The 27,529-nt window shown below is 41.1% G+C and overlaps 1 protein-coding gene across 1 annotated transcript; it reads right to left on the bottom strand.

Moving 5' to 3' along the window:
• Positions 1–17,188: 17,188 nt before the first annotated feature.
• On the bottom strand, positions 17,189–20,676 carry LOC147313702 (uncharacterized). The gene is made up of 3 exons (XM_086263454.1): positions 20,525–20,676; positions 19,113–19,157; positions 17,189–19,030 (listed from the first exon to the last, which is right to left on the bottom strand). Exons 2-3 carry the CDS (start codon positions 19,150–19,152, stop codon positions 18,171–18,173), a joined length of 900 nt encoding a protein of 299 aa, XP_086119580.1. The 5' UTR covers positions 19,153–19,157; positions 20,525–20,676; the 3' UTR covers positions 17,189–18,170.
• Between the last annotated feature and the right edge of the window lie 6,853 nt (positions 20,677–27,529).

Raw genomic sequence — 27,529 nt, 5'->3', positions numbered from 1 at the left:
TGACTTTTAACACAATTTAAAAAGAACGCCGCTGTCGTCATCATAACAGGTACATCCTGTTACTGCCGGATGCTCGCTTGTCATCCAGACACATCAGCTGCAGTTCTGCGACAAACTGCTCCTTTTGCAACCCCAAGCAAAACATGCTTAAACTTTCACCTATAAATGATTCTCTCTAACTGAGTGTGTGTGTGTGTGTGTGTGTGTGTGTGTGTGTGTGTGTGTGTGTGTGTGTGTGTGTGTGTGTGTGTGTGCTAACCACAATTGCACCCTACTTCACCTCGCCGACTAGCTCCTGACCTCTCACCAGACAGAGAGACAGAAGCCACTCTCATGTATGTACTAACCTGAACTGAAACTATGTATATATCATCTACTAAATAAATGTTTTAATCAAGCACCTCTACTAAAAGCTTAATACAAAAATATGAACTTATCAATGATAATAAAAATAACCTGATATAAGTGTTTTGTAAGCATGTATTGCAATTTCTTCTATGTTCTAGTTTCCCTCAGCATGTATCACCTGGACAGTCACGCCAGTGAAGCTTAAGACCCTTAATGAACCAAACATCAACTCAAAATAAGCGCAGATATGCAATGTGTATAACATAATTATAACTGCATCTGAAATACAAAGTTAATATGATAACAGTATGCATAAACATCTTAAGGCCATCTTAAAGCTATCTGTTACATTGTTAAAGCAATGATCATACTGCAGATTATATTATGCTGGTAAAATACTTTTGTTCATCCCCACAAAGCCTAAGCCTGGACTCTGTGGGTGAGAAGCACAATGGTTTCTTATGCTGAATCCTAGTGCTTCAGAGACTTTACTGATCGCATCATTGACAAAATATGTGTCCCATTATCTGATCTTATCAGAGTAGGGATGCCATATGTTGGAATGAAATGGTTACATAGGCATTTTGCAACTGAGATTGCATCTGCTTTTTTTCACTGGCCATTTTGAGAATACGTCTATAATCACTAGAGCATATGTTGAGCCTTGACTTTCACTTAATTCAATGAAGTCCATATGAATGGTGTGAAATGGATGAGGTGGTGTGGGGAAATGTCCTCTTTTTGTCCTCAGACTGCCTCGTGAATTGTGTTTTTGACAGATCATGCATGTTCTCACAAATTCTTTTGCTGAAGTTTCGACATTTAGAGTGTAAAAGTGTGTAATAATGATCTGGAGCCTCCCTCCTGATGACACATGGGTTACCCCATGGGTCACTAATGCTGCTGTTCTGTGTAGGGACTTAGGAAGTATTGGTTTTCCTTCACAGATCATCTTTTAGTTGTGCTCCACACTTTAACCATTTCTTTTGTTCTGTGGTTGGTGCTGCGCTTTGTTCGTCTTTAAGGACGTCAAATGGTATTTGCATAGCGGATGCAGACATTAATGTGTCTACAGTTTGTTGTGCGGCTAACTTAGCTGCTTTATCTGCAAAGTTATTGCCTTTAGTTATTTCTGATTTATCTTTTTGATGTGCAGCACATTTACACAACCCTAACTGTTTTGGCAATATTATTACTTCTAATAGTGTTTGTACTGGGTGTCCAGTGTAATCATTCCTCTGTTCTGCCAAATTTTTGCAAAGTGATGTACTGCTGAAAAAACATACTGACTGTCTGTGTGTATGTTTATGTCTTACCCTTCGTGTAATTCACATGCACGTATTACTGCGGTTTCGCTTCTATGACTCGCTACATGCAGGTAGAAGGGCTTATCATAGTCAGGCAATGCTAAAACTGTATTTGTCTGTAATGCTAGTTTTAAGTTACTGTATGCTTCTTCTTCTTTTTTTTTGTAGATGCGACACTACATTTTTATTTCAAATTCAAATTCAAATTTTATTTGTCACACACACACAACCATACACAGTATGACATGGGGGTGAAATGCTTGCAGCTGTACAATACCCGACCATTAAATGACAGAAGAAAAGTTTTACAATATTTACAATTTACAGGTTACTACAAAAATTTACAAATTAACTTAGGAATTTACAGTAAAGAATGTGTAAATAGCAGAAGAGATTATAAAGATTATAAAGATTATAAATTATAGGAATTATAGGATTATAGGAAATGTGTGGTGGTGCGTGTGAGAGTCCAGTCTTATAGTGACGTGTTTGGGAGAGTCCAGTCCTACACCTGGTTCAGGCCCCGAATAGCCTGGGGGAAGAAGCTCCTCCTCATTCTCTCTGTTTTGGCCTTAAGGGAGCGGAAGCGCTTCCCAGACCTCAACAGTGAGAAGAGTCCATTGTTGGGATGGGAGAGGTCCATCATAGTCTTCCTAGCTTTGGACTTGCACCGCTTGGTGTAGATGGACAGCAGGTCAGGGAGCTCTGATTGAATGATGCGTTCGGCTGAGCGCACCTCTCTTTGCAGATCTCGTCTGTCCTGCTTGGTGCAGATGTTTGCCGTCAGGACGCTCTCGATGGTGCAGGAGTAGAAGTTCTTGAGCACCTTCAGTGGCAGATGGAAGTCTCTAAGTCTTCTGAGGAAGAAGAGACGCTGACGGGCTTTCTTAACCAGGGTGTTGATGTGGCAGGACCATGACAGGTCCTGAGTGATGTGGACACCCAGGTATCGGAAACTGTCCACTCTCTCCACTGGTGTGCCACTGATGATGATATTTAAGGCATTTTAGGTCATTTCTATTTTTTTCAAAGAATTCACACATCTTACATATTTCAAACTTTTAAGTTAGGATTTAAAAAACTTCTTTATTTGAACTTTTCCCACAAGGTTCCATTCTTTCTATAGCAGCTTCATATAAAGTCTGCACCAGGCTTTTAATCTCAATGTGGATGCATTGCTCACAGCTCTAAAACTAGACATTAGTAAATCATATGCCTAATCATTATGTGTCACTGTGATCCACAAGTATGATCACAAATTTATTTATTTTTCAAACCAACAACACAAACAAACAAACAAAAACAAGTTGCTGATGGCATGAACGCTTTACACACATGAGTCAGGACACAAAAAGAAAAAAGCTGCTGCCAAAAACAAATCAGAAGTGTGAGGAAAAAACTGAGCTCACAGACAGCTGCATGTGTGAGCTTTAATATCATGCAGCTCCTGCTCTAAAAAAAAGCTTAGCAGTGTCCACATATTTAATTCAGCTTCTTAATCTTGTAGCTTTAGCTGTTGCATACAGGGTTTAGCTTATTAGTTGTTAGTATAGGTGTGCTCTATATCTCAGCAAAGTCTCATCTAGGATGACAGGTTTTCAAGCAGGTCAAATGCCTCTGTGTCACGGGTTGCTTAGAGGATCCACTCGCAGGACTCCTGGGTAGCGTTCAAACAGAGATAGTTTATTACAGATCTTCACCAAGTGTATGTACAGACAGTGCGAGGTTAGTGCTATATACAAGACGTGAGGGGCAGGGGTCCAGGGCTCCAGGGAAAATGGGGAAATCACACACGCGCTCAGAACAGCCTCTCTCCACTCCGCTAGCGACCTGCCACTCCTTCCACACTCCACACGGGGAAACACGGGGAATCTAGGAACAAAAGAACACGTTAAGTCTCTGAGACAGAGGCACGGGAAACTTGAGCTAGGTGTGTACTGACAAGAGCCTTCACAACAATCCAGCGTTGAACAGCTGATCTCCTCCTTCTAATATACCAGCTGGTCTGATGAGGCCCAGGTGTGCACGATCCGGGAAGGCGTGGACCGAGGGCGTGAACCCGCCATGAGTTCCGCCCCGGCAAAACAGGGGAGAGGGAGAGAGAGGAAAAAGAGAAGAGAAGGGGGGCTAGGAGTGGAGAGATGCTGATCCCGCAGGTCGTGACACTATGCACTTAATTAGTTTAGATATTTTCTTCATCTCATATGTCGTTGTACTGAATTTGAGCAACCTTAAGCTTGATGCAGACTACTTCTAACAATTATCCACCTCACATCATAACTGACTAAGGTGCCTCTTCATATTAATATTATGTCATTATTAATGTTATTATCTTTTTTTTTTTTTTTACATATAACAGCAATGGTAAATGTTAAGCTGAATTGTTAAATGTTTGTCATTTTTATGTTTACCATTTGTACATAGTTTTAAGGAATTATTTCTGTCCTCCCCTCCCCAGATCCTTAAGATTCTGGGAGGGGGGCGGTAGTGTTTATTATCACAGGAACACCCTTGTGAAGGTCTGTTTGATGTGGGGAAAATTCCTCCCCTTTGTATGGCTTCACTGTGCTATCTAGGGTGAACCATCTAGGGTGTGGGGGAGACTACCCTCTTTATGACCAAGGATGTTCCTCCTGTGCTTTTATGTTATATGACCCTTTGATCAGCAGGATCACACACACACACACACACACACACACACACACACACACACACACACACACACTTACACATATACATACAATGTTTTGTCTTAGAACCAAGGGGGCGTGGCTTTGTTCTGACGAGGAGGAGGTCAGATCTGGGGGTCATTTTCGTGGTAGACACAGACGAGGCCTCCCTTGCGCAAATAATAGATCGATCGACTGTCTTGTTTTCTTCATGATGAATAAGTCTCTAGAATTAGCGGGGCTTGTGGAAACACAGACCCAACAGTAAATTACAATATTTTATTGATATTTTATTTTGTATCCATCAAGGGCTTCGGGTGATCTGCAGTTTCACCCTTTCCCAAGCTGGAGACATTTTCCTTTTCACACACTTTCCTTGGCTGAACAATGACACAACCTTAATATACCTTATGCATCTCTCTATTTCATTTAATATGTCTTCGTGTGAATTATCTGCTTTCATTCATTCTATTCATTCTGGGCATGGTCGTCATCCCAACTATGTTTCATTGTTAATACCAGTTTACAGGTTGTTATCTGTTACAGGAAAAATGATTCTATGTTTCTTTACCTTCTTTTAAATGTACAAAGATGCCTTTTGTCTGCCCTCTGCCTATGGTTAGATTAGTTTAGAATTATCTTTTTAGACTTTCCCAGCAAACACATCTTGTTTCTGGGACATATTGTTTTAGATTGTTTTATCTTCCCTAGCTCTCTGCTGACGAGACTAGCACCATATATGGAGTTGTTTTATTTTATCTGTTTATTATTTGTTATCCTGTTCTCACTGTCTCTGTGCTCTGTGCCTATAAAAATTACCAAGCCACTGTGCATGGTGCGAGTTGTTCTTAGCAGCTCACCCGTGTACACGTTTGATAAAGAAAGTAACTTTGTCTCATTGTGTCTTTATTTCTCCTGGGTTTTTTACAGAGTTTTCCCCCAACATTTCTTGGTCCTTCGAGCCGGATCACCTCCATCGTGTCCCATCTCCGTGACCAGTCCACGTTGTTCGCCTGTCGACAGCCCACACACCAGGTGTGTGGAAAAAGACCAAGAGCGTTAAATTCGGGTCTTGGCCAACGTCTTAGAAAGTGACCCACGGTGGTGGGGCCCGATCGAGGTGGACCAGACCCGGCGACACCGACCAGGTAGATACAGACACACTGACACAATCTTGCGTAAAAGCGTATTTTAAATTCAGGGAATTTAAAATAGCGAAAGTAGCTCGTCGCGACTGGAAGCTCCCCACCTCTGTGGGTTTAAAGTAGCTCGTCGGCTGGTAGCTTGGAGCTCGTCGACTGGAAGCTCCCCACTCTTGTGGGTTAGGTTTGGAGCTCTGGGTAGCTCCCCCAGCTGGGTCTAGACAGGGTCTAGGGAATAAGTAGCTCGTCTACAGAAAGACTGGCAGCTCCCCTTATGATAAGGGTTCCGATCGCGCGAATAAGTGTGAATGTGAATGTGTGTGTGTGTATTGTTTTAATTAACGGAGCAAGCTGAATTTTCACGGTCCAATAAGAGACTGAGCTGCTCCTACTGTGTTTTTCTTTTACTGCTATTCACTGACGTGCTGGTGAGTTGAGAGAACGGTCGAGTTCCGTCTCGTAAAGTTCACACCGCTTTTGGAAATAGTCCGAAAGTAGAAGGGCGTGTGAGCAACCACTCTCGTCTCTAATACCAGCGAAGGTGATAGCAGCTGTATTGTGTATATATTACTTAAACAAAAATAAGTAAATACATAAATAAGACGGGTAATCAAGCAAGCGAAATTAAAACTCACTCCTGCTGACGAGCAGTGGTGAGAAAAGAAAAGTCCAGACGCCGGACAAAAACAGTGTCTGTAAACTGAGAGATTTAAGAAAACAAAATATAAACAGTCAGAAGAACAGAACTCAACTGCCAGTTTAGTAAAACCAGAAGACGAGACACTGTGCAGTTCCCACAATCCTTTTAGTAAACCATCACTCACTCCTGCAGCCGCATCTGCAGCACCACCCATATCAGGAAGAACTTAATAATCCCTTATTAAGTGAAAACTAGAGATCACAGTAGTTTTGTAGTAGTTTAAAAGGGTTGAAAACAGACCCCACTGAGTAGATATAAATATAAAAAGTACGAAATAAAGATGAACAAAGGGAAAGTTACAGTAGAAATTATCTTTAGAGTATTTGAAATTAATAATAGCAAGGATAACAACCTGTAAAGTGATATTAACAATGAAACACAGTTGGCATGATGACCATGCCCAGCATGTATAAAATGAATATAAAGCAAATAATTCACACGAAAATATTTTAATAAAATAAATAAGGTATATTAAGGCTGTGTCATTGTTCAGCCAAGGACAGTGTGTGAAAAGGTAACTGTCTCCACCTTGGGAAAAGGATGATTCTGCAGGTCATCTGAAGCCCTTGATGGATACAAAATAAAATCTAAATAATATAATAGAACTGCCTGGTCCGCCATGCAACAGAGAGAACAAATGTGACCGCAGATTGGATGAATTCTAAATTATCTGTTTGCTGAATAAGATGATCCTAACTAACAAATTGGCTCAGGAGTAGTATAGTGGTACACACTGATAAAATATTATGCTATTGCTGTTATATAAGACAAAGGGTATAATATTAACAATGACATAATATTAATATGAAGAGGCACCTTAATCGGTTATGATGTGAGGTGGATAATTGTTAAGCAGTAGTCTGCATCAAGCTTAAGGTTTGCTGAAACTCAGTGTAATGACATGTGAGATGAAGACAATACAGAGAATAACTAAACTAATGAAGTGCATAGAGGCACTTGACCAGCTTGAAACCTATCATCCTAGAATGACACATTGCTGAGATATAGAGCACACCTATAATAACAACCAATAAGCAAAACCCTGTAGACAACAGCTACAACTACAGGATTGAGAAGCTGAATTAAATATGTAGACACTGCTAAGCTGATGAGCATGTTACACATTTTCTTTTCTTTTTATTTATTTGTTTCTTTTAGAGCAGAAGCTGCTGTAACACACCCAAAGAAAGACTCTAGGTCTGACCAACCGTCTCAGTCGTGGGCAAAAAGATGTCAGTCAATAAAATTCTAAAAGATAATTTATTGACAAAAAATATATCAGGAGATAAAAGATAAAACAGTCCAGTGTCCCACTTATGAATTGTATAAAAACACACAGTCCCAAGGCCAGAGCCAGCTATGCCACACAGCCAAGTTGCACTCCACATGTTGCCTTTAACAGGGTTAGAAGTTGTCCTTGGAGACCCACCACCCTGCAAGCATATAGTCAGTGGTCACTCAAGCCTCTGCAACCCTGCAGCCTTTAGGCTGTGGCATATAATAGGCCCTGGCCTGCACAGAGAGACAAAACGACACACCTAATATAAAATTCATAGGGCAAAACCCATCCATCCCAAACATATCTGATTTCATCACATTACATACCTGCACAGAGAGACAAAACAAAACAGCAGTGTTTGTAGTGTGGGCTATAAGAAGACCGGTGTATCAGTGCAATCAAGTACACCTGCCTCTAATTAGTCCAACCCCATTCCAGCCATTGGCTCACCAAAAATGTGACACACACAAAACCACTCCCAACCCAGTGCAACTTCACACAATAATATGGAGCTGAATTAACACAGGCACATTAGTCTACCATGTTACAAGCTGCATGCTATTACAAGCCAACATATGCAGACTTCTGCCTTGTTCGGGTGGCAGCATTTTTCTTTTTTTCTTTTGTGTCCTGACACGTTTATGTTTTTTGGTTTTGTTTGATTATTTTGTTGGTTTTGGAAATGAATTTAAACGAACTTGTGACAATACTTGAGAATCACAATGACACATAGTGATTAGGCATATGATTGAAAAATGCCTAGGTTTAGAGCTGTGAGCTATGAGCTGTGAGCAATGCAAAGTTAAATATATATATTTGTATAAATGGGAAACAACCCTAACTTGAAAGTTTGAAATGTGTGAGATCCATGCATTGTTTGAAGAACTAGAAATTATCTAAAACTGCCTTAAGTGAAAATGTAGAGTTGCATCTATTCTCCCAAACAAAAAAACAAAAAACAAAAAAAGGGAGAAGCATTCTGTAACTTAAAAATAAGGCTGACTGTTGACAACAGACTAAAACACTAATTCGCAGGTGGCTATCAGGAACAGAGAGGCGAGCAAAGTCACAAACACCAAGGCCGCAGACAGCCACGCAGAAACAGCAGATAACATAGAGACAACGCCTGCTAGAACCGTGGAGAGGAAGGTCACTTCACACGAGATTGTTGCGCATGTGAAATACACAAAGATAAACAAATAACCATTTATATAGACAGCCAGTATGTTTTCTCTGCTGTGCATCATTTTGCAAAAAATCTGGAAAACCAGAGGAATGATTACACCAACTGGCAAACCAGCATGCCAACCTCTTACAACGCCTACTGACTCTTTCATTACTACAGGCAACAATTTTGCTGACAGAGCAGCAAAATAGGCGGCACAACAGGCAAACATCACATTGATGGCAGTAAACACACATCAGATTCCACTGGATGTGTTGAAAAATGAACAAAAAGCAGCAAGCACAGCAGAGCAGGCAAAATGGCTAAAACACGGTGCAGTTCTGACAAACGACTTAATGATGTGTTATGGCAAGCTAGTGTTGCCAAAATTCCTCCACAAAATGGCGGCATTAGTGACTCATGGCTGTACGCATTTGTCAACGGGGGGACTGACCAGTATTGTCAACTCTCATTTCTACACTGTAAATTCTACACAATACTCTCATTTCTACACTGTAAATTCTACACAATACTCTCATTTCTACACTGTAAATTCTACACAATACTCTCATTTCTACACTGTAAATTCTACACAATACTCTCATTTCTACACTGTAAATTCTACACTGTAAATTTTGAAACCTCAGCAAAACAATTTGTCAGAACATGCATGACGTGTCAAAAATGTAATGCTCAGGGAAACCTGAGACCACACAATCCATATGGACTTTATTGAGCTAAATGAATGCCAAGGGTAAAAATACACCCTAGTGGTTATAGATGTATTCTCAAAGTGGCCAGAAATCTACCCAGTGAAAAAGGCAGATACAATTTCAGTAGCAAAATGTATGTCTAAGTTGTAGGAAAATAAAGAGATGATTGTAAATGACGAAGAACGTAATGATGTCTATCAAGTGTCTTGCAGATCACAGCCCGGTGACTGGGTTCTGATCAAAGTGCTCCAAAGGAAAAACTGGAGCTTGCAAAATAGCGGAACGACCATCTTGCATCCATCAGAGTCACTGCAGGCGAGTAAGTGAAGCCATCTAAACACAGCTGACGGCAGGCTTGCCCACTTGTTGTGATCTCGCCCGGTGGAGGGGTCAGCTTTCCTGGCCGGGGGGTCTACTCGCGACAGGAGGGTGTGTTCCGTCGTCATGAGGTGGTGGCTCTTAACAACTGCAGCGGCCCTGACCATGGCCGGGCTCCTCACCTTTGCTTCCGTGAGGGACAACAAGTCACGTTATATGGAGAAAAGGCAGACACTGTATGACAAAGGAAAGTACACCAAGTTTCCCCATGGCTATGCCACTAATTTCTGGTGGCAGTTTATGAACACTACAGCTTACTTGAATAATAAAACTGACTGCTATGCAAATACATATACACTTTCTGCCCACCGAGGAACGAGAGGAAGTGTATGGACTGTTCACTCAACGAAACCTGTGCCAGTAACGCGACACTGATGAGCCTCAACTGTCGCTCCAACTACAGCTACCGAATGCCACTACAAACAAAGACTCATTACCAGACAGGATGTGCACGGACGGCACCAAGCAGTAAAGGAACCAGAGTTTCGCATCTGAGGAGGAGTGAAATTCTTACAGAGCTTGATCCCCGGCATTGGAGTTGCCGAGGTGCGGGATCATGTGGAAATCAACCAATATGCTCTGCTACGACACATCAACTTGACTAAGACCCTGGGAACCGCCTTAGCAGGAGAACAGCAGGCCATCAGAACGATGGTGCTGCAGAACAGACTGACACTAGACCTGCTAACAGCATCACAAGGAGGAGTTTGCAAGCTGATCGGGGAAACATGTTGCACTTTTATCCCTGATGGATACGAAACTGGAGGAGACATTTATGAAACTTTGCAGAATTTGTCCATTCTGCAAAAATATGTCACTGACCACACATCTGGAGCAGCTACACCGCCATGTCTAAGAGTAATGATTTCAAAGATGATAACAACTACAATGACTGCTTATGTTGCCGTGCCTAAAGAAGAACAGCATCCCGTTGCAATTCTGTTAGAGGAGAACTTGTAATAACTGCTAATGAATGACGTGGTGATTAAAAATGACTTCTGCCTTTTTCAAGTGATCATGCACTGATTAACACATTAGTAGTTTATGCAGGTACAATATAAGGTTTTCACCCTTTTATTTTTTGAAGTTCTCATCCTTTATTTTTTGAAGTTTTCATTTTAAATATGAAGTTTTCATTATTTTACATATAAAGTTTTCAATTTAAGGTTTGCATCATTTTAAGTATAAGGTTTTCATCCTTGTATTTTTTTTGAAGTTTTCATTTTACATATGAAGTTTTCATCATTTTTAAATACAAAGTTTTCATTTTAGTTTTCATCCTTTTATTTTTTGTAGTTTTAGTTTTATTATTTTTTCTTGTTTATTCCACTTGTTATTTCATTTACTATGATTTTCATTTACTATGTTTTTCTTTTTATTATTTTCTTTTGTTTTATTCTTTAGACCAGATGACTTCCATTTCTGCTATGCTGACATTTTGAAAATTAAAAAATTGCTTAAGATACTTAATAAATAACCTTCACAGACAATTGTTGTATACATTTAAAATAAGTTAAAACAGGAGGGAATGTTACAGGAAAAATGATTCTATGTTTCTTTACCTTCTTTTAAATGTACAAAGATGCCTTTTGTCTGCCCTCTGCCTATGGTTAGATTAGTTTAGAATGATCTTTTTAGACTTTCCCAGCAAACACATCTTGTTTCTGGGACATATTGTTTTAGATTGTTTTATCTTCCCTAGCTCTCTGCTGACGAGACTAGCACCATATATGGAGTTGTTTTATTTTATCTGTTTATTATTTGTTATCCTGTTCTCACTGTCTCTGTGCTCTGTGCCTATAAAAATTACCAAGCCACTGTGCATGGTGTGAGTTGTTCTTAGCAGCTCACCCGTGTACACGTTTGATAAAGAAAGTAACTTTGTCTCATTGTGTCTTTATTTCTCCTGGGTCTTTTACAGAGTTTTCCCCCAACAGATACTATGTATAGTTCTTTTTAGCAAGTTGTCTTATGTGTAGACATAACACCAGTTCATCCCTTGAGTTAGGTGCCTTATGTTTGAATGGTTCTTAGTTTTGTGTGAAGGGGCTTAACAATTAAAAGACATGGTCAGAGACAAGGACCGCACTGAAAATGAGTTAAAAACGTATTTCCAAAGACCTGCAGAAAGCCTGAGGCAAAATATCACAATAAGGAGGTGGGGGTCGTGGGGGTCTGGCAGACATAATATGGTCATTGCAGTGGTGCATTGGTACAACTTTTAAACCTGATCAATTTTAAACTCGTGACACATCTTTTCACTTATACAGGCTGTTTTAATCAATTTAATCACTTTGATGTTTTACTTTAAGTCAACAAAAATGAATTATTAGTCTGACAATCAAGCCTTTGATACTTCCCCAGCACTTACTAAAAATAATTACACGCATGTATGGAATGCAGTTCTTTTGCATACAACCTTGTATGCAGTGTACAGTGTGGTGTTCATACTTTTACATTACAAAACAAAAATCTAAGTAGTTTTGAAAGCATGCGCAAAATGCAGTTGCTAAAAGTGAACGTTTCATTTTCACTCTGAGAAGTAAAACATGCAGTAAATGTAAACATACATGTCAGTTACTTTGCCTGTTTCAACCAGTCTTATGAAGCCATGCATGTATAAAGTATCAGCCCTGTTCAGCACACACCAACCAGCCAATTCTAACATTTAGTGACTTACTTTTAATTCATTGCTAATCCTTTTGTACTGTTCATAAAGTAAATTGGAATGTAGGATTCTTACATGTAACTTTTAGATAAAAGTCCCCTGTCACAGAGGTCCCACATGGTGCAATTTGATAAGACAAGAAATACAAGGGGTTGCTTTGGGCTGCTGAGGTTAAAGTAAGAGGTACACAGCAGGAAAATGTGAAAAAATAGGGTTTAAAATAACCATCGTTCTCAGATTAATAATTAATTCTATGATAATAAAAGACCCCACAAAAAACAATTGATTGTGGCACAGTCTCCGACTCACACTATGTGGGAGGAAGTAGTTTCTACAATCCAGACTGAATGTTGAACGTGAGACTGGATGGCACCGCTTTGTCTTCTCAGCTCAACTTTCACCTCTGACTTGCAGTGACACATTTCTTTCTTTGTTGGCAGTGTTGTGATAACTAAGGTTGAAAAGCTGTGCAGTCTACATAAAACTGGATAAAAACAGAGGGATGCTCAGGGGAGGAATCACAGTTAAGGAATGGCAGTTAGGCTGCGTTCACACTGCAGGCGAAAGTGCATCAAATCCGATTTTTTTGACCCTCTGCGACCCATATCCGATCATGGTGTGACAGTGTGAACGGCACAAATCCGATCTGGGTCACTTTCGTATGTGGTGCTGAATCCGATACATATCTGATGTTTCAGAAAGCGACTGCTGTTTGATGGTCAAGTCGCATTAAATCCATCTTTTACGTCACCGACACAAGACAGACGCCAACTATCAGCGCCAGTGAAGTGCCCGAGAAGACATCGCGAACGCTTCCTGACCATCCGGTGAAACTGCTGGGAAGACAACATTGGAGAAACGTGAACATTTTATTTGTACTGTATAATCTGCAGATTCTGACAGAAATCTGCAGCTATCCTTTGAAGCACTGCTCCTCTCTAAAACAGCAATAAGGATCATTATTAGGTTAGTTACATTATTATGTAATTAACAAAATAACTTAAAGCAAAAATTGGGAAACGTAAAGTCCGAAGTCTTTATATTAAGGGCCATCAGTCAAACAATACAGGGAGTGCAGAATTATTAGGCAAGTTGTATTTTTGAGGAATAATGTTATTATTGAACAACAACCATGTTCTCAATGAACCCAAAAAACTCATTAATATCAAAGCTGAATGTTTGTGGAAGTAGTTTTTAGTTTGTTTTTAGTTTGAGCTATTTTAGGGGGATATCTGTGTGTGCAGGTGACTATTACTGTGCATAATTATTAGGCAACTTAACAAAAAACAAATATATACCCATTTCAATTATTTATTTTTACCAGTGAAACCAATATAACATCTCCACATTCACAAATATACATTTCTGACATTCAAAAACAAAAACAAATCAGCGACCAATATAGCCACCTTTCTTTGCAAGGACACTCAAAAGCCTGCCATCCATGGATCCTGTCAGTGTTTTGATCTGTTCACCATCAACATTGCGTGCAGCAGCAACCACAGCCTCCCAGACACTGTTCAGAGAGGTGTACTGTTTTCCCTCCTTGTAAATCTCACATTTGATGATGGACCACAGGTTCTCAATGGGGTTCAGATCAGGTGAACAAGGAGGCCATGTCATTAGTTTTTCTTCTTTTATACCCTTTCTTGCCAGCCACGCTGTGGAGTACTTGGACGCGTGTGATGGAGCATTGTCCTGCATGAAAATCATGTTTTTCTTGAAGGATGCAGACTTCTTCCTGTACCACTGCTTGAAGAAGGTGTCTTCCAGGAACTGGCAGTAGGACTGGGAGTTGAGCTTGACTCCATCCTCAACCCGAAAAGGCCCCACAAGCTCATCTTTGATGATACCAGCCCAAACCAGTACTCCACCTCCACCTTGCTGGCGTCTGAGTGGGACTGGAGCTCTCTGCCCTTTACCAATCCAGCCACGGGCCCATCCATCTGGCCCATCAAGACTCACTCTCATTTCATCAGTCCATAAAACCTTAGAAAAACCAGTCTTGAGACATTTCTTGGCCCAGTCTTGACGTTTCAGCTTGTGTGTCTTGTTCAGTGGTGGTCGTCTTTCAGCCTTTCTTACCTTGGCCATGTCTCTGAGTATTGCACACCTTGTGCTTTTGGGCACTCCAGTGATGTTGCAGCTCTGAAATATGGCCAAACTGGTGGCGAGTGGCATCTTGGCAGCTGCACGCTTGACTTTTCTCAGTTCATGGGCAGTTATTTTGCGCCTTGGTTTTTCCACACGCTTCTTGCGACCCTGTTGACTATTTTGAATGAAACGCTTGATTGTTCGATGATCACGCTTCAGAAGCTTTGCAATTTTGAGACTGCTGCATCCCTCTGCAAGATATCTCACTATTTTTGACTTTTCTGAGCTGTCAAGTCCTTCTTTTGACCCATTTTGCCAAAGGAAAGGAAGTTGCCTAATAATTATGCACACCTGATATAGGGTGTTGATGTCATTAGACCACACCCCTTCTCATTACAGAGATGCACATCACCTAATATGCTTAATTGGTAGTAGGCTTTCGAGCCTATACAGCTTGGAGTAAGACAACATGCATGAAGAGGATGATGTGGACAAAATACTCATTTGCCTAATAATTCTGCACTCCCTGTATTGTTTGCTCTGGGTCTAAACAGAGCGCGTTGTGTGTGACGTCTTCTTTTGCGCATGCGGCCGCTTTGGTTCACACTAGAGCGCGTTTGCTGTCTCATTTTATTTGTAGTGTGAACGAGCAGACAAAAAAATAGGATTTGATCAAAAAATCGGAATTGAGCATCAAGACCTGCAGAGTGAACGTAGCCTTAGAGAGGAAAAAGAGAAGAAGAAAATGCAAAGGAGTGGAGGGGCTAAAAGAACCACTCAGATTTAACAAACCACCCAATCAAGCTGCGTCCTTGGAATTGGCCCCCTCCCTTATTTTTCACCACGTGAGAGTGAAGAAACACAGCTGTGCCTCAGAGGGCTGAAATAGACAGAAACGCTCCGAGAGCATGTGAGAGTTGAAGCGTGGCACGCAAAGAGAAGGAAAGGTCTTACAGAAAACTGAAATCTGCTTTCAAATAAAATAAGAAACTAAAAAAAAACTTAAACAACTGTGAGGAAGAGCTTTGAGAGGAAGACCTGAACTCTCAGGAGATCTGTGTAACAACAAAGCGATGAGCTCAGTGTCTCGGGATGAACACAACATAAAGAGAATAAACCCTGAAAGGAAACTGGATACCAAGATGTGGGGAAAAAGGTGATGAAGAAAATGAAAATGTCCTTTTTAAATATTTTTCCTTCCTCTTTTCAAGTTTTACCTGTCTGGAACAAGGATTCTTTTCTTTTGAGGCTTCTGTGGAACAATGTAAGGTTGTCTTTCCTTTTCTGAGGAGGGCCACATTTTGACAATATCCTACGAGGTGTCGGTGAGCTCCTGTGGAGACTGGCTAATGAGCAAATAGTGAGACATGTCTCTAGAAGATGTCAAAAGCACCACCAGCCTTGGGGCTGAAAGCAGTGCTTCAGATCGTTCCAGTGGCCACTGTCTGAACCAAAATCAGGACCAGGGGGTGAACCAGAGTGAAGGCCAGGATGGGATCGTTCTGGACCGTATCGGCTGTCTGTTAGTGGATAAGTTGGATCCCAGTGACTTCACTGGGAGGTTTTCAAAGATCCAGTTGAGGTCCAAAAATATGAGAAGGATCATTAATAGAGGTATGTGGAGGCTGGCTCTAAAAACTTTGTTTGTTTTGTTTTCTTCTTCTGAGGAGCACAAATGCGAATGAACACAAGATGGGTCAACACAGAGAGGAGGCAATGAGATACATGTTTTGTAATATTCCCAGGACGTTTGAATGTGATTGCTTATCTGTCATGACCTGAGGAGTTACGTTTAAGGGTGGAAATGGCAGAAAGGCAGGTCGAAAATCCAGCTGAAAAAAACGATCCTCCGCTTGTCAGCTGGAATGTGGGTGTGTGCGGTTTTTAGCCGCTTTGAGATTTGAAATGGCTCTTTGTTGTCACTTGGAAACTCGACAGGTGTGTTTGTTGTGGGTTTTGAAGACCCTGTGAAAACCGATACCCACCTTGAACATGAATCCAGAAAAAGACATGCTTTTGCATTTCTGGCCTCAGTATTGTTGTTTTCCCCAAACCCCTTGTTCTCTCTCAGCTTACCTTAACCTCCGTGAATTTTATGTCTAAACACTTCCAACATTTTAGGGAATCTTTACAGGCGTACTTGGTATTAGAGTGTTGTTTAAATTTGTGGAATCAAGTAATACTCAATGGCATTTGACGGAAGATTAAAGACGCTTTAGGATAAGAGAAGCAGAATGCTTATTTTGTGAAAAGGGGGAATATTGGTGTGAGTTAGTGTCTGTGCAACAAAGCAGCACCTGCACAAACATGCTGTTATTGAGACTTCTCAATAAATAAGCTTGTAGAATGCAAATGCCATGAAATGTAAGATTATAGAAGCCTCTGCTGATGAGATAATGTACATGTGTTAGTCTGTGATGGTACACAAACGCGTTCTCACTAGAGTTATCTGACCCAGCTGTGTCAAGGACACACTACTGTGTGAGCCCCGTTTTGGTTTTGGTGATTGAGTCAGTTTGATTTATGAAGCTGAAATGATTAATACAATCACAGATGAGTAGACATTTATGCTACAAGTTCATTTCTTGATCGAAACGTAGCATTAAACATGCACAGCTCCAACCTCTCCATCAGGTCTTGAATGATAACAAGTCAAACAATGTCTGTAAAGTATGCATATTATACACAAAGACAGACTTAAATGAAGACATTGATCCGACACATGTAAAATGTAGCCAATTTTGTTTATTGTTATCATTTTATTATCATCTCTCTACCCTGTGTTCTCAAAAGTGAACACAGGGTAGAGAGATGATGGAGGAAATGAAAATGGGGGGGAGGGGTTGTAAAGAAGAGATTAAGAGGACAGATGGGGGGGGTAGATAGAAAGAAGGATAGAGACAGGGGAGGGAAAGCCCCAACAATCATATGACCCCCTATGAGCAAGCACTTTGGCGACAGTGGGAAGGAAAAACTCCCTTTTAACAGGAAGAAACCTCCGGCAGAACCAGGCTCAGGGAGGGGCGGCCATCTGCTGCGACCGGTTGGGGAGGGGCAAGGAAAACAGGATAAAGACATGCTGTGGAAGAGAGCCAGAGGTTAATAACAAGTACAATTCAGTACAGAGAGGTCTGTTAAACATAGTGGGTGAGGAAGAAACACCCAGTGCATCATGGGAATCTCGCGGCAGCATTAGGCTGGGCATGCACTGTGCTCTTTTTGGCCCATTTTGAGCCGATTTTTCAGTCGTGCGACCGTTTTGGGAGTCGTCCCGAGTTTGGCCTTAATCGTGTGTCGTGCATCGTCTACATAACGAGGGTAACGGGGTAATGAGAAGCAATTAAAACCTCACGACCAGCTCCCGATCATCAATCGTTTGCTCGCAAGAAAACCAAACCTGTTTGAAATCCTGTGGGTCGTCCTGAGGGTGTCACCGCAGCGTCTCACACTGCCCACGCGCAAACGCAGAAATGAGAGCGAAAAGATGGAGTCGAACGGCGGTGCGGTGTGTGATCTGGACACAAGCGATGGAGGCACAAACTTCTCACCCCTGCGAGTCAAGCGTACAGTTTGAGCAGGAGCTGAATAACGCGACTGAAAGAAATCGCACAGTGTATGCCCAGCTTATTGCAGCATGGAGGATTCAGGGTCACCTGAGTAGGCCATAGCCTACTAAAAGGATACTGAAGAAACCCGTCGAAATAGTGTTAGTCTTCATCACTGCTGCTGCTGGACTCATTTGAACACCTCCAAAGTTGGCAAACAGGCAAGTATTCCTCTTCTTCCTCAAAGTCCTCTCGGGAACGCTTCCTCGAGCCTCCAGCTTCATGGTTGTCAAGCTCTTCGTGCGCATCTTCAAAAAGTTCATCACTGCTGCTCTCAGAGTGGTCGTACACAGCTGAGCTGGTCCCCAAATCAGAGTTTGCAAGCCTGGATTTTTTGCTATTATGCTCTTCTTCGTCTACATCTTCCTCTCTGGACCTTTTCGTGGATCCACCAGGCTGCGGTTCTTCTTCTGTTACCTGCTGAGGACAGCCCTCGCTATCAGTGTCACAAGCAGAGAAGAAGTCAGAGTCGTCATCAGAAAACTCCTCGCTCCATCTGATTCTTTTGTTTGGTTCCACATCTGCTTCATCCATCTCTCTAGACCTCCTCCTGGATACACCTGGCTGAGGATCCTCTTCTGGGATGTACTGGTGAACATCCTCACAGTCTTCAAATGCCTCATCAGAATCCTCATTTTCAATGCCACCAACAACAACAGCATTATGATCCTCGTGCTGTTCATTGTTGTCAGCATTGGCATTATTGTCCCTCACATTCATATTTTGAATGTTGGCATTATTGTCATTGGCATTGTGACGGTAATTAACATATTGTTCCACTAATACATCTATTATCTCATTCAGCATCCAAAACATATCATTGAGAAGAAAATAAAGATCGATCTGGAAGCCCCGGAGTCCATGAATAGGCTCGAAAGCTGGTCCATTAACTGGTCCATTAACTGGTTCATTAGCTGGTTCCTGATCTCCACTTTCAAACCTTTGTGGGTTAACCTGTCGGCCTGCAAGATCATTTAATCTTTTAATTAGCATTCATAACTATCTGCTGAAAATCTGTTTTTAAGACTGAGCACATGTGCTTACCATGACGGTTATTGTGTGATCCATCTCCTCTTCCACTCATTTTGACTACAAGGAACACAAAACAACAATGATCAGTAAACCTCAACTCAGCATGTTCAGAGAATTTGCTTTTTTTGTGATGACTTCAGGCTGCGTCCGAACGTACGCGGCTGTGTTTGAAAACGCACGTTTTCCTTTTTCGTTTAAAAAAAATCCAGTCCACATGTGCAGTTTTGAAAAAATATCTCCTTCCACATGTAAACGCTAAAAACAAACTGAAACGCTGTCAAGAACACGCCAAATCTTAACCGTGTGGAAATGTTGGCCAATCAGAAGTCTAGAAGCCTGGGTGGGAAAACCTCACAAAACCTTACGTACTTCTGAGAAGTTTTTGTCTTTTTCTGGAAAAGCAGCTAATTTTGTGTTACTTTCACGTGCCTTCATTGTTTCAAATGTTAATAACTAAAGACAGCTTTTTGGCTGGAACAGACTCACAACTTTGGAATGGACAAAATGCATACAGCATACATAAATGTCATTTTTTAAAATGACATTTATTCCAAACTGACGTCAGGATTTGGGTTGGGAGAGCGTCTGTGTTGAATGTAGAAGCCACGTCTGATGCCTCTGTGTTTCTAAATGGAGGCACAGTAACTGTGTGTGTATGTAAGCGTGTAAAAACTGCAGATACTAAGAGTAACAGACACAGTATGTTGTCTACATCCGCCATTGTAGAAATGGATCTCATGTAAACACTAACGTGGCCACAGCGTCAACAGCGGCGCACACTTTTGACATTGCCTGAGTAAATGTCCGTTTTCCTCGTCCACACCTAAACACAAAAACGTCGTTTTCAAAAATCTCCACCCTGGCAGGAGTTTTTAAAAATCTCACCTTTCAGTGACTCAATCTGCTGTTTAGGTGTGGATGAAAGGCCCAAATGCAGAGACAAAGCTGCGCTTTCAGAAACAGCCGTGTACATGTGGACGCAGCCTCAGTTTCTCAGAAATTCTAATAGTTTGTTGGAGAACAAAATGGTCGGGCATTGCACAGCTACAAGCATTTCACCCCCATGTCATACTGTGTATGGTTGTGTGTGTGTGACAAATAAAATTTGAATTTGAAAACTTAAGTCTTCTCTATTTTCCTAAATTAAGAAAATAATCGTGTTAAAAAGAGCTTCTGTCACTCAGATATGATTAAGAACATTTTCTCATTTATGTATAATTTGTCAAATATTACATCAGCTGACAAATAGTTAAGTCTTCATTTGTTTTCCTGAATAATAGATCCACATCATCCTCTCTATGATGGAAAATATAGTCTAGTCTTGCACAATGTAAAGTACATAAATACTGTCCTGGCAGGCAGGAAAATCAGGCTTTATATTGAAGTAAATGATCTTAAGTTTGTAAAGTGAAATTTGAGCTTACTTTAGTTCTTGGTAAATTACAGAGCAGTTAATCCTCAGGGAAACGTCGAAATGTCACTAAATAGTGGTCTGCTTTCATACGGTTGCAGTGTCTCTTCAGTTTTGTGTTCATATGCTGATGTTTTCGTTCAAAACATGCTTAAATCCCTAACTTTTCCCTGGAGGCATCGCTATGGCAACAAAACAACATGTTCCAAACAAAAACAACCAAGCTGTTTCCAGAGCTTAATATTTAACATGTCTTTATTTGTACAAATGTGTGATGTTGATGTGCACAACGTGGGATTTAGACCTCGGAGGGTTAATCAACAACTCACGAAAAATTAGGTTTAAATTTGTGTTCATGACGGTGCAGATTTCTGACATTTTGTGTACTTTAAACATTTAACAATTTGACTGTTTTCTAATAAAAACTGTGTGAAACTCAAGTTAGACCTGTGTTTGTAAATGAACCGCCCCATGTTGTGTAGCTTTCTGGATTTTATGCTTATTGGGCTACATATTAATTTATTATACAGGCTATACAGCAGATAAAATCTAAACTCACATGTTTTATGTAACTAAAGTGTTTAATCATGTGGGCTACAGACAATAATCAACTAATGGACTATATTGATATGAGAAACGTGCACACTTACTGCAGTTGAATCATTTTAACCATATGTAACCACCTGCGTATGTCTTTGAAAAAAAAGGCTTTGATTTTTCCCCTCCATTTGATTTCTTTGCCACCCTCATGCCGCCATAAGAAGATTTTTCTAGATCCGCCCCTGTCGAGACTTTCAACCCCAGGTAGGCCAAGTATGGAGAAACGCAAGAAAAAAAATATCTGAAGAAAACAGAACATTTAATGATGTCTGAGCAGATTTATTTGCGTTTCTGATGAGAGCGGTCTACCAGTATGCCTAATTTGTTGATTGTCGATCTTCCACATATGTATTTGAGTAGCTATCCCACACCTTGAACTATGATAAAAACAAACACCGCTCACACCTCACAGATGACAGCTTACAGTCCTGCGTAAAGAGGAAAGTGACTTCGTACAGCTCCGGTCTGCAGAAGTTCAGGAGCAAAAGTCCCATGTTAAACATATCACGGCAGACCCGACGATGTTTGCATGAACATGCTTGTGAAATGCACTATACACAGGTACACACACACACACACACACACACACACACACACACACACACACACACACACACACACACACACACACAGGTCTTTATCACCAGGTTCCACATTTATTTACAATTTTCCCAGGTTATGACTGAACACAGTCTGACAGCTGTCGGTCCCAGCTGATTTCCCTCTCTCTCCGCTCCTCTCCGTCTCACTATAAAAAGGGAGGGAAACCATTATCAGTCCAAATCGCCATCAGCTGTTCTCACCGGCATCTCCAGCACCGCCCCGTTGAGCCCACTGCACCACTCCTCCCCTGCAGCCGCACCCAGGACCACACCTCCGCCACAATGCTTTACGGCTTCTCTTTATTGACCACTTTTCACACACGGTTTCTGTACACGTGCATCTGGCTAGCTTTCCAGCACAGAGCCCTGTACTAGTGATGTGCGGATCAATACTGAAATATTGATTCCTCCGATACAGTCATTTATGTTCTAGAATTGATTCTCACATTAAAATGTTGATATTTTAGTAATTTAGGGTAAATCTGTAGTCTATCATTAACAGGAACACAGTGGAAAGAAACATAACATTCAAATTCTAATAGTTTTGCCATCCATTCTGCCAGAGTTGCTTCTCTGACAGATTTGTCTAAGGATAGTGGAAAAGGTCTCCCATGAACAACCTCAAATGGTGTAAGTTTTTGAGAGCCTTGTGTTAATCTCATCCACATTTTTACTAGGCCTGTGCATTCAGGCCATGGTCTTCCTGTCTCTTCCATGCATTTTCTGAGTCTCTGTTTTAAGCTGTTAAGGGTTCAATATTGAGGAAGGGTACAAGAGGGGATCGAAGAATAACCACACTGATCCGGCCGGGTGAAGTCAAACGATGATTTTAAAACACGCGTGGGAAGATCACCACAGACAGCAATTGATCTTCGACTTAATCAAAGCATAAACAGATATTTTACATCACCTGGGCTTAAATTTAATGACGCCCCTTCAACGTCACAGATACATTTTATACATAGATCAGGTCAAAACCACAATGACTTTTAACACAATTTAAAAAGAACGCCGCCGTCGTCATCATAACAGGTACATCCTGTTACTGCCGGATGCTCGCTTGTCATCCAGACACATCAGCAGCAGTTCTGCGACAAACTGCTCCTTTTGCAACCCCAAGCAAAACATGCTTAAACTTTCACCTATAAATGATTCTCTCTAACTGAGTGTGTGTGTGTGTGTGTGTGTGTGTGTGTGTGTGTGTGTGTGTGTGTGTGTGTGTGTGTGTGTGTGTGTGTGTGTGCTAACCACAATTGCACCCTACTTCACCTCGCCGACTAGCTCCTGACCTCTCACCAGACAGAGAGACAGAAGCCACTCTCATGTATGTACTAACCTGAACTGAAACTATGTATATATCATCTACTAAATAAATGTTTTAATCAAGCACCTCTACTAAAAGCTTAATACAAAAATATGAACTTATCAATGATAATAAAAATAACCTGATATAAGTGTTTTGTAAGCATGTATTGCAATTTCTTCTATGTTCTAGTTTCCCTCAGCATGTATCACCTGGACAGTCACGCCAGTGAAGCTTAAGACCCTTAATGAACCAAACATCAACTCAAAATAAGCGCAGATATGCAATGTGTATAACATAATTATAACTGCATCTGAAATACAAAGTTAATATGATAACAGTATGCATAAACATCTTAAGGCCATCTTAAAGCTATCTGTTACATTGTTAAAGCAATGATCATACTGCAGATTATATTATGCTGGTAAAATACTTTTGTTCATCCCCACAAAGCCTAAGCCTGGACTCTGTGGGTGAGAAGCACAATGGTTTCTTATGCTGAATCCTAGTGCTTCAGAGACTTTACTGATCGCATCATTGACAAAATATGTGTCCCATTATCTGATCTTATCAGAGTAGGGATGCCATATGTTGGAATGAAATGGTTACATAGGCATTTTGCAACTGAGATTGCATCTGCTTTTTTTCACTGGCCATTTTGAGAATACGTCTATAATCACTAGAGCATATGTTGAGCCTTGACTTTCACTTAATTCAATGAAGTCCATATGAATGGTGTGAAATGGATGAGGTGGTGTGGGGAAATGTCCTCTTTTTGTCCTCAGACTGCCTCGTGAATTGTGTTTTTGACAGATCATGCATGTTCTCACAAATTCTTTTGCTGAAGTTTCGACATTTAGAGTGTAAAAGTGTGTAATAATGATCTGGAGCCTCCCTCCTGATGACACATGGGTTACCCCATGGGTCACTAATGCTGCTGTTCTGTGTAGGGACTTAGGAAGTATTGGTTTTCCTTCACAGATCATCTTTTAGTTGTGCTCCACACTTTAACCATTTCTTTTGTTCTGTGGTTGGTGCTGCGCTTTGTTCGTCTTTAAGGACGTCAAATGGTATTTGCATAGCGGATGCAGACATTAATGTGTCTACAGTTTGTTGTGCGGCTAACTTAGCTGCTTTATCTGCAAAGTTATTGCCTTTAGTTATTTCTGATTTATCTTTTTGATGTGCAGCACATTTACACAACCCTAACTGTTTTGGCAATATTATTACTTCTAATAGTGTTTGTACTGGGTGTCCAGTGTAATCATTCCTCTGTTCTGCCAAATTTTTGCAAAGTGATGTACTGCTGAAAAAACATACTGACTGTCTGTGTGTATGTTTATGTCTTACCCTTCGTGTAATTCACATGCACGTATTACTGCTGTGAGTTCTGCACTTTGAGCTGAGTATGAGGATGTGAGCGGTTTCGCTTCTATGACTCGCTACATGCAGGTAGAAGGGCTTATCATAGTCAGGCAATGCTAAAACTGTATTTGTCTGTAATGCTAGTTTTAAGTTACTGTATGCTTCTTCTTCTTTTTTTTTGTAGATGCGACACTACATTTTTATTTCAAATTCAAATTCAAATTTTATTTGTCACACACACACAACCATACACAGTATGACATGGGGGTGAAAGGCTTGCAGCTGTACAATGCCCGACCATTAAATGACAGAAGAAAAGTTTTACAATATTTACAATTTACAGGTTACTACAAAATTTACAAATTAACTTAGGAATTTACAGTAAAGAACGTGCAAATAGCAGAAGAGATTATAAAGATTATAAAGATTATAAATTATAGGAATTATAGGATTATAGGAAATGTGTGGTGACGTGTGTGAGAGTCCAGTCTTATAGTGACGTGTTTGGGAGAGTCCAGTCCTACACCTGGTTCAGGGCCCGAATAGCCTGGGGGAAGAAGCTCCTCCTCATTCTCTCTGTTTTGGCCTTAAAGGAGCGGAAGCGCTTCCCAGACCTCAACAGTGAGAAGAGTCCATTGTTGGGATGGGAGAGGTCCATCATAGTCTTCCTACCTTTGGACTTGCACCGCTTGGTGTAGATGGACAGCAGGTCAGGGAGCTCTGATTGAATGATGCGTTCGGCTGAGCGCACCTCTCTTTGCAGATCTCGTCTGTCCTGCTTGGTGCAGATGTTTGCCGTCAGGACGCTCTCGATGGTGCAGGAGTAGAAGTTCTTGAGCACCTTCAGTGGCAGATGGAAGTCTCTAAGTCTTCTGAGGAAGAAGAGACGCTGACGGGCTTTCTTAACCAGGGAGTTGATGTGGCAGGACCATGACAGGTCCTGAGTGATGTGGACACCCAGGTATCGGAAACTGTCCACTCTCTCCACTGGTGTGCCACTGATGATGATATTTAAGGCATTTTAGATCATTTCTATTTTTTTCAAAGAATTCACACATCTTACATATTTCAAACTTTTAAGTTAGGATTTAAAAAACTTCTTTATTTGAACTTTTCCCACAAGGTTCCATTCTTTCTATAGCAGCTTCATATAAAGTCTGCACCAGGCTTTTAATCTCAATGTGGATGCATTGCTCACAGCTCTAAAACTAGACATTAGTAAATCATATGCCTAATCATTATGTGTCACTGTGATCCACAAGTATGATCACAAATTTATTTATTTTTCAAACCAACAACACAAACAAACAAAAACAAGTTGCTGATGGCATGAACGCTTTACACACATGAGTCAGGACACAAAAAGAAAAAAGCTGCTGCCAAAAACAAATCAGAAGTGTGAGGAAAAAACTGAGCTCACAGACAGCTGCATGTGTGAGCTTTAATATCATGCAGCTCCTGCTCTAAAAAAAAGCTTAGCAGTGTCCACATATTTAATTCAGCTTCTTAATCTTGTAGCTTTAGCTGTTGCATACAGGGTTTAGCTTATTAGTTGTTAGTATAGGTGTGCTCTATATCTCAGCAAAGTCTCATCTAGGATGACAGGTTTTCAAGCAGGTCAAATGCCTCTGTGTCACGGGTTGCTTAGAGGATCCACTCGCAGGACTCCTGGGTAGCGTTCAAACAGAGATAGTTTATTACAGATCTTCACCAAGTGTATGTACAGACAGTGCGAGGTTAGTGCTATATACAAGACGTGAGGGGCAGGGGTCCAGGGCTCCAGGGAAAATGGGGAAATCACACACGCGCTCAGAACAGCCTCTCTCCACTCCGCTAGCGACCTGCCACTCCTTCCACACTCCACACGGGGAAACACGGGGACGGGTCCGGGGAATCTAGGAACAAAAGAACACGTTAAGTCTCTGAGACAGAGGCACGGGAAACTTGAGCTAGGTGTGTACTGACAAGAGCCTTCACAACAATCCAGCGTTGAACAGCTGATCTCCTCCTTCTAATATACCAGCTGGTCTGATGAGGCCCAGGTGTGCACGATCCGGGAAGGCGTGGACCGAGGGCGTGAACCCGCCATGAGTTCCGCCCCGGCAAAACAGGGGAGAGGGAGAGAGAGGAAAAAGAGAAGAGAAGGGGGGCTAGGAGTGGAGAGATGCTGATCCCGCAGGTCGTGACACTATGCACTTAATTAGTTTAGATATTTTCTTCATCTCATATGTCGTTGTACTGAATTTGAGCAACCTTAAGCTTGATGCAGACTACTTCTAACAATTATCCACCTCACATCATAACTGACTAAGGTGCCTCTTCATATTAATATTATGTCATTATTAATGTTATTATCTTTTTTTTTTTTTTACATATAACAGCAATGGTAAATGTTAAGCTGAATTGTTAAATGTTTGTCATTTTTATGTTTACCATTTGTACATAGTTTTAAGGAATTATTTCTGTCCTCCCCCCCCCAGATCCTTAAGATTCTGGGAGGGGGGCGGTAGTGTTTATTATCACAGGAACACCCTTGTGAAGGTCTGTTTGATGTGGGGAAAATTCCTCCCCTTTGTATGGCTTCACTGTGCTATCTAGGGTGAACCATCTAGGGTGTGGGGGAGACTACCCTCTTTATGACCAAGGATGTTCCTCCTGTGCTTTTATGTTATATGACCCTTTGATCAGCAGGATCACACACACACACGCACACACACACACACACTCTTACACATATACATACAATGCTTTGTCTTAGAACCAAGGGGGCGTGGCTTTGTTCTGACGAGGAGGAGGTCAGAGCTGGGGGTCATTTTCGTGGTAGACACAGACGAGGCCTCCCTTGCGCAAATAATAGATCGATCGACTGTCTTGTTTTCTTCATGATGAATAAGTCTCTAGAATTAGCGGGGCTTGTGGAAACACAGACCCAACAGTAAATTACAATATTTTATTGATATTTTATTTTGTATCCATCAAGGGCTTCGGGTGATCTGCAGTTTCACCCTTTCCCAAGCTGGAGACATTTTCCTTTTCACACACTTTCCTTGGCTGAACAATGACACAACCTTAATATACCTTATGCATCTCTCTATTTCATTTAATATGTCTTCGTGTGAATTATCTGCTTTCATTCATTCTATTCATT

This window comes from Aulonocara sp. 'chitande type north' Nkhata Bay, linkage group LG15 (assembly GCF_057382095.1).
Source record: "Aulonocara sp. 'chitande type north' Nkhata Bay isolate Kocher_YH1m ecotype deep benthic linkage group LG15, A_spYH_male_GT1.1, whole genome shotgun sequence".
In the NCBI taxonomy this organism is placed as follows: Eukaryota; Metazoa; Chordata; class Actinopteri; order Cichliformes; family Cichlidae; genus Aulonocara; species Aulonocara sp. 'chitande type north' Nkhata Bay.
Note: the sequence above shows the minus strand (reverse complement) of the source record. Positions and strands in the feature narration are given on the sequence as shown.

Bases quoted from the DNA above. Each gene is read 5' to 3' on its own strand.
- LOC147313702 (XM_086263454.1), bottom strand. From the start codon at position 19,152: ATGAGTGGAAGAGGAGATGGATCACACAATAACCGTCATG. The intron at 19,031-19,112 runs GTAAGCACATGT...ATGATCTTGCAG, and splicing joins ATCACACAATAACCGTCATG to GCCGACAGGTTAACCCACAA.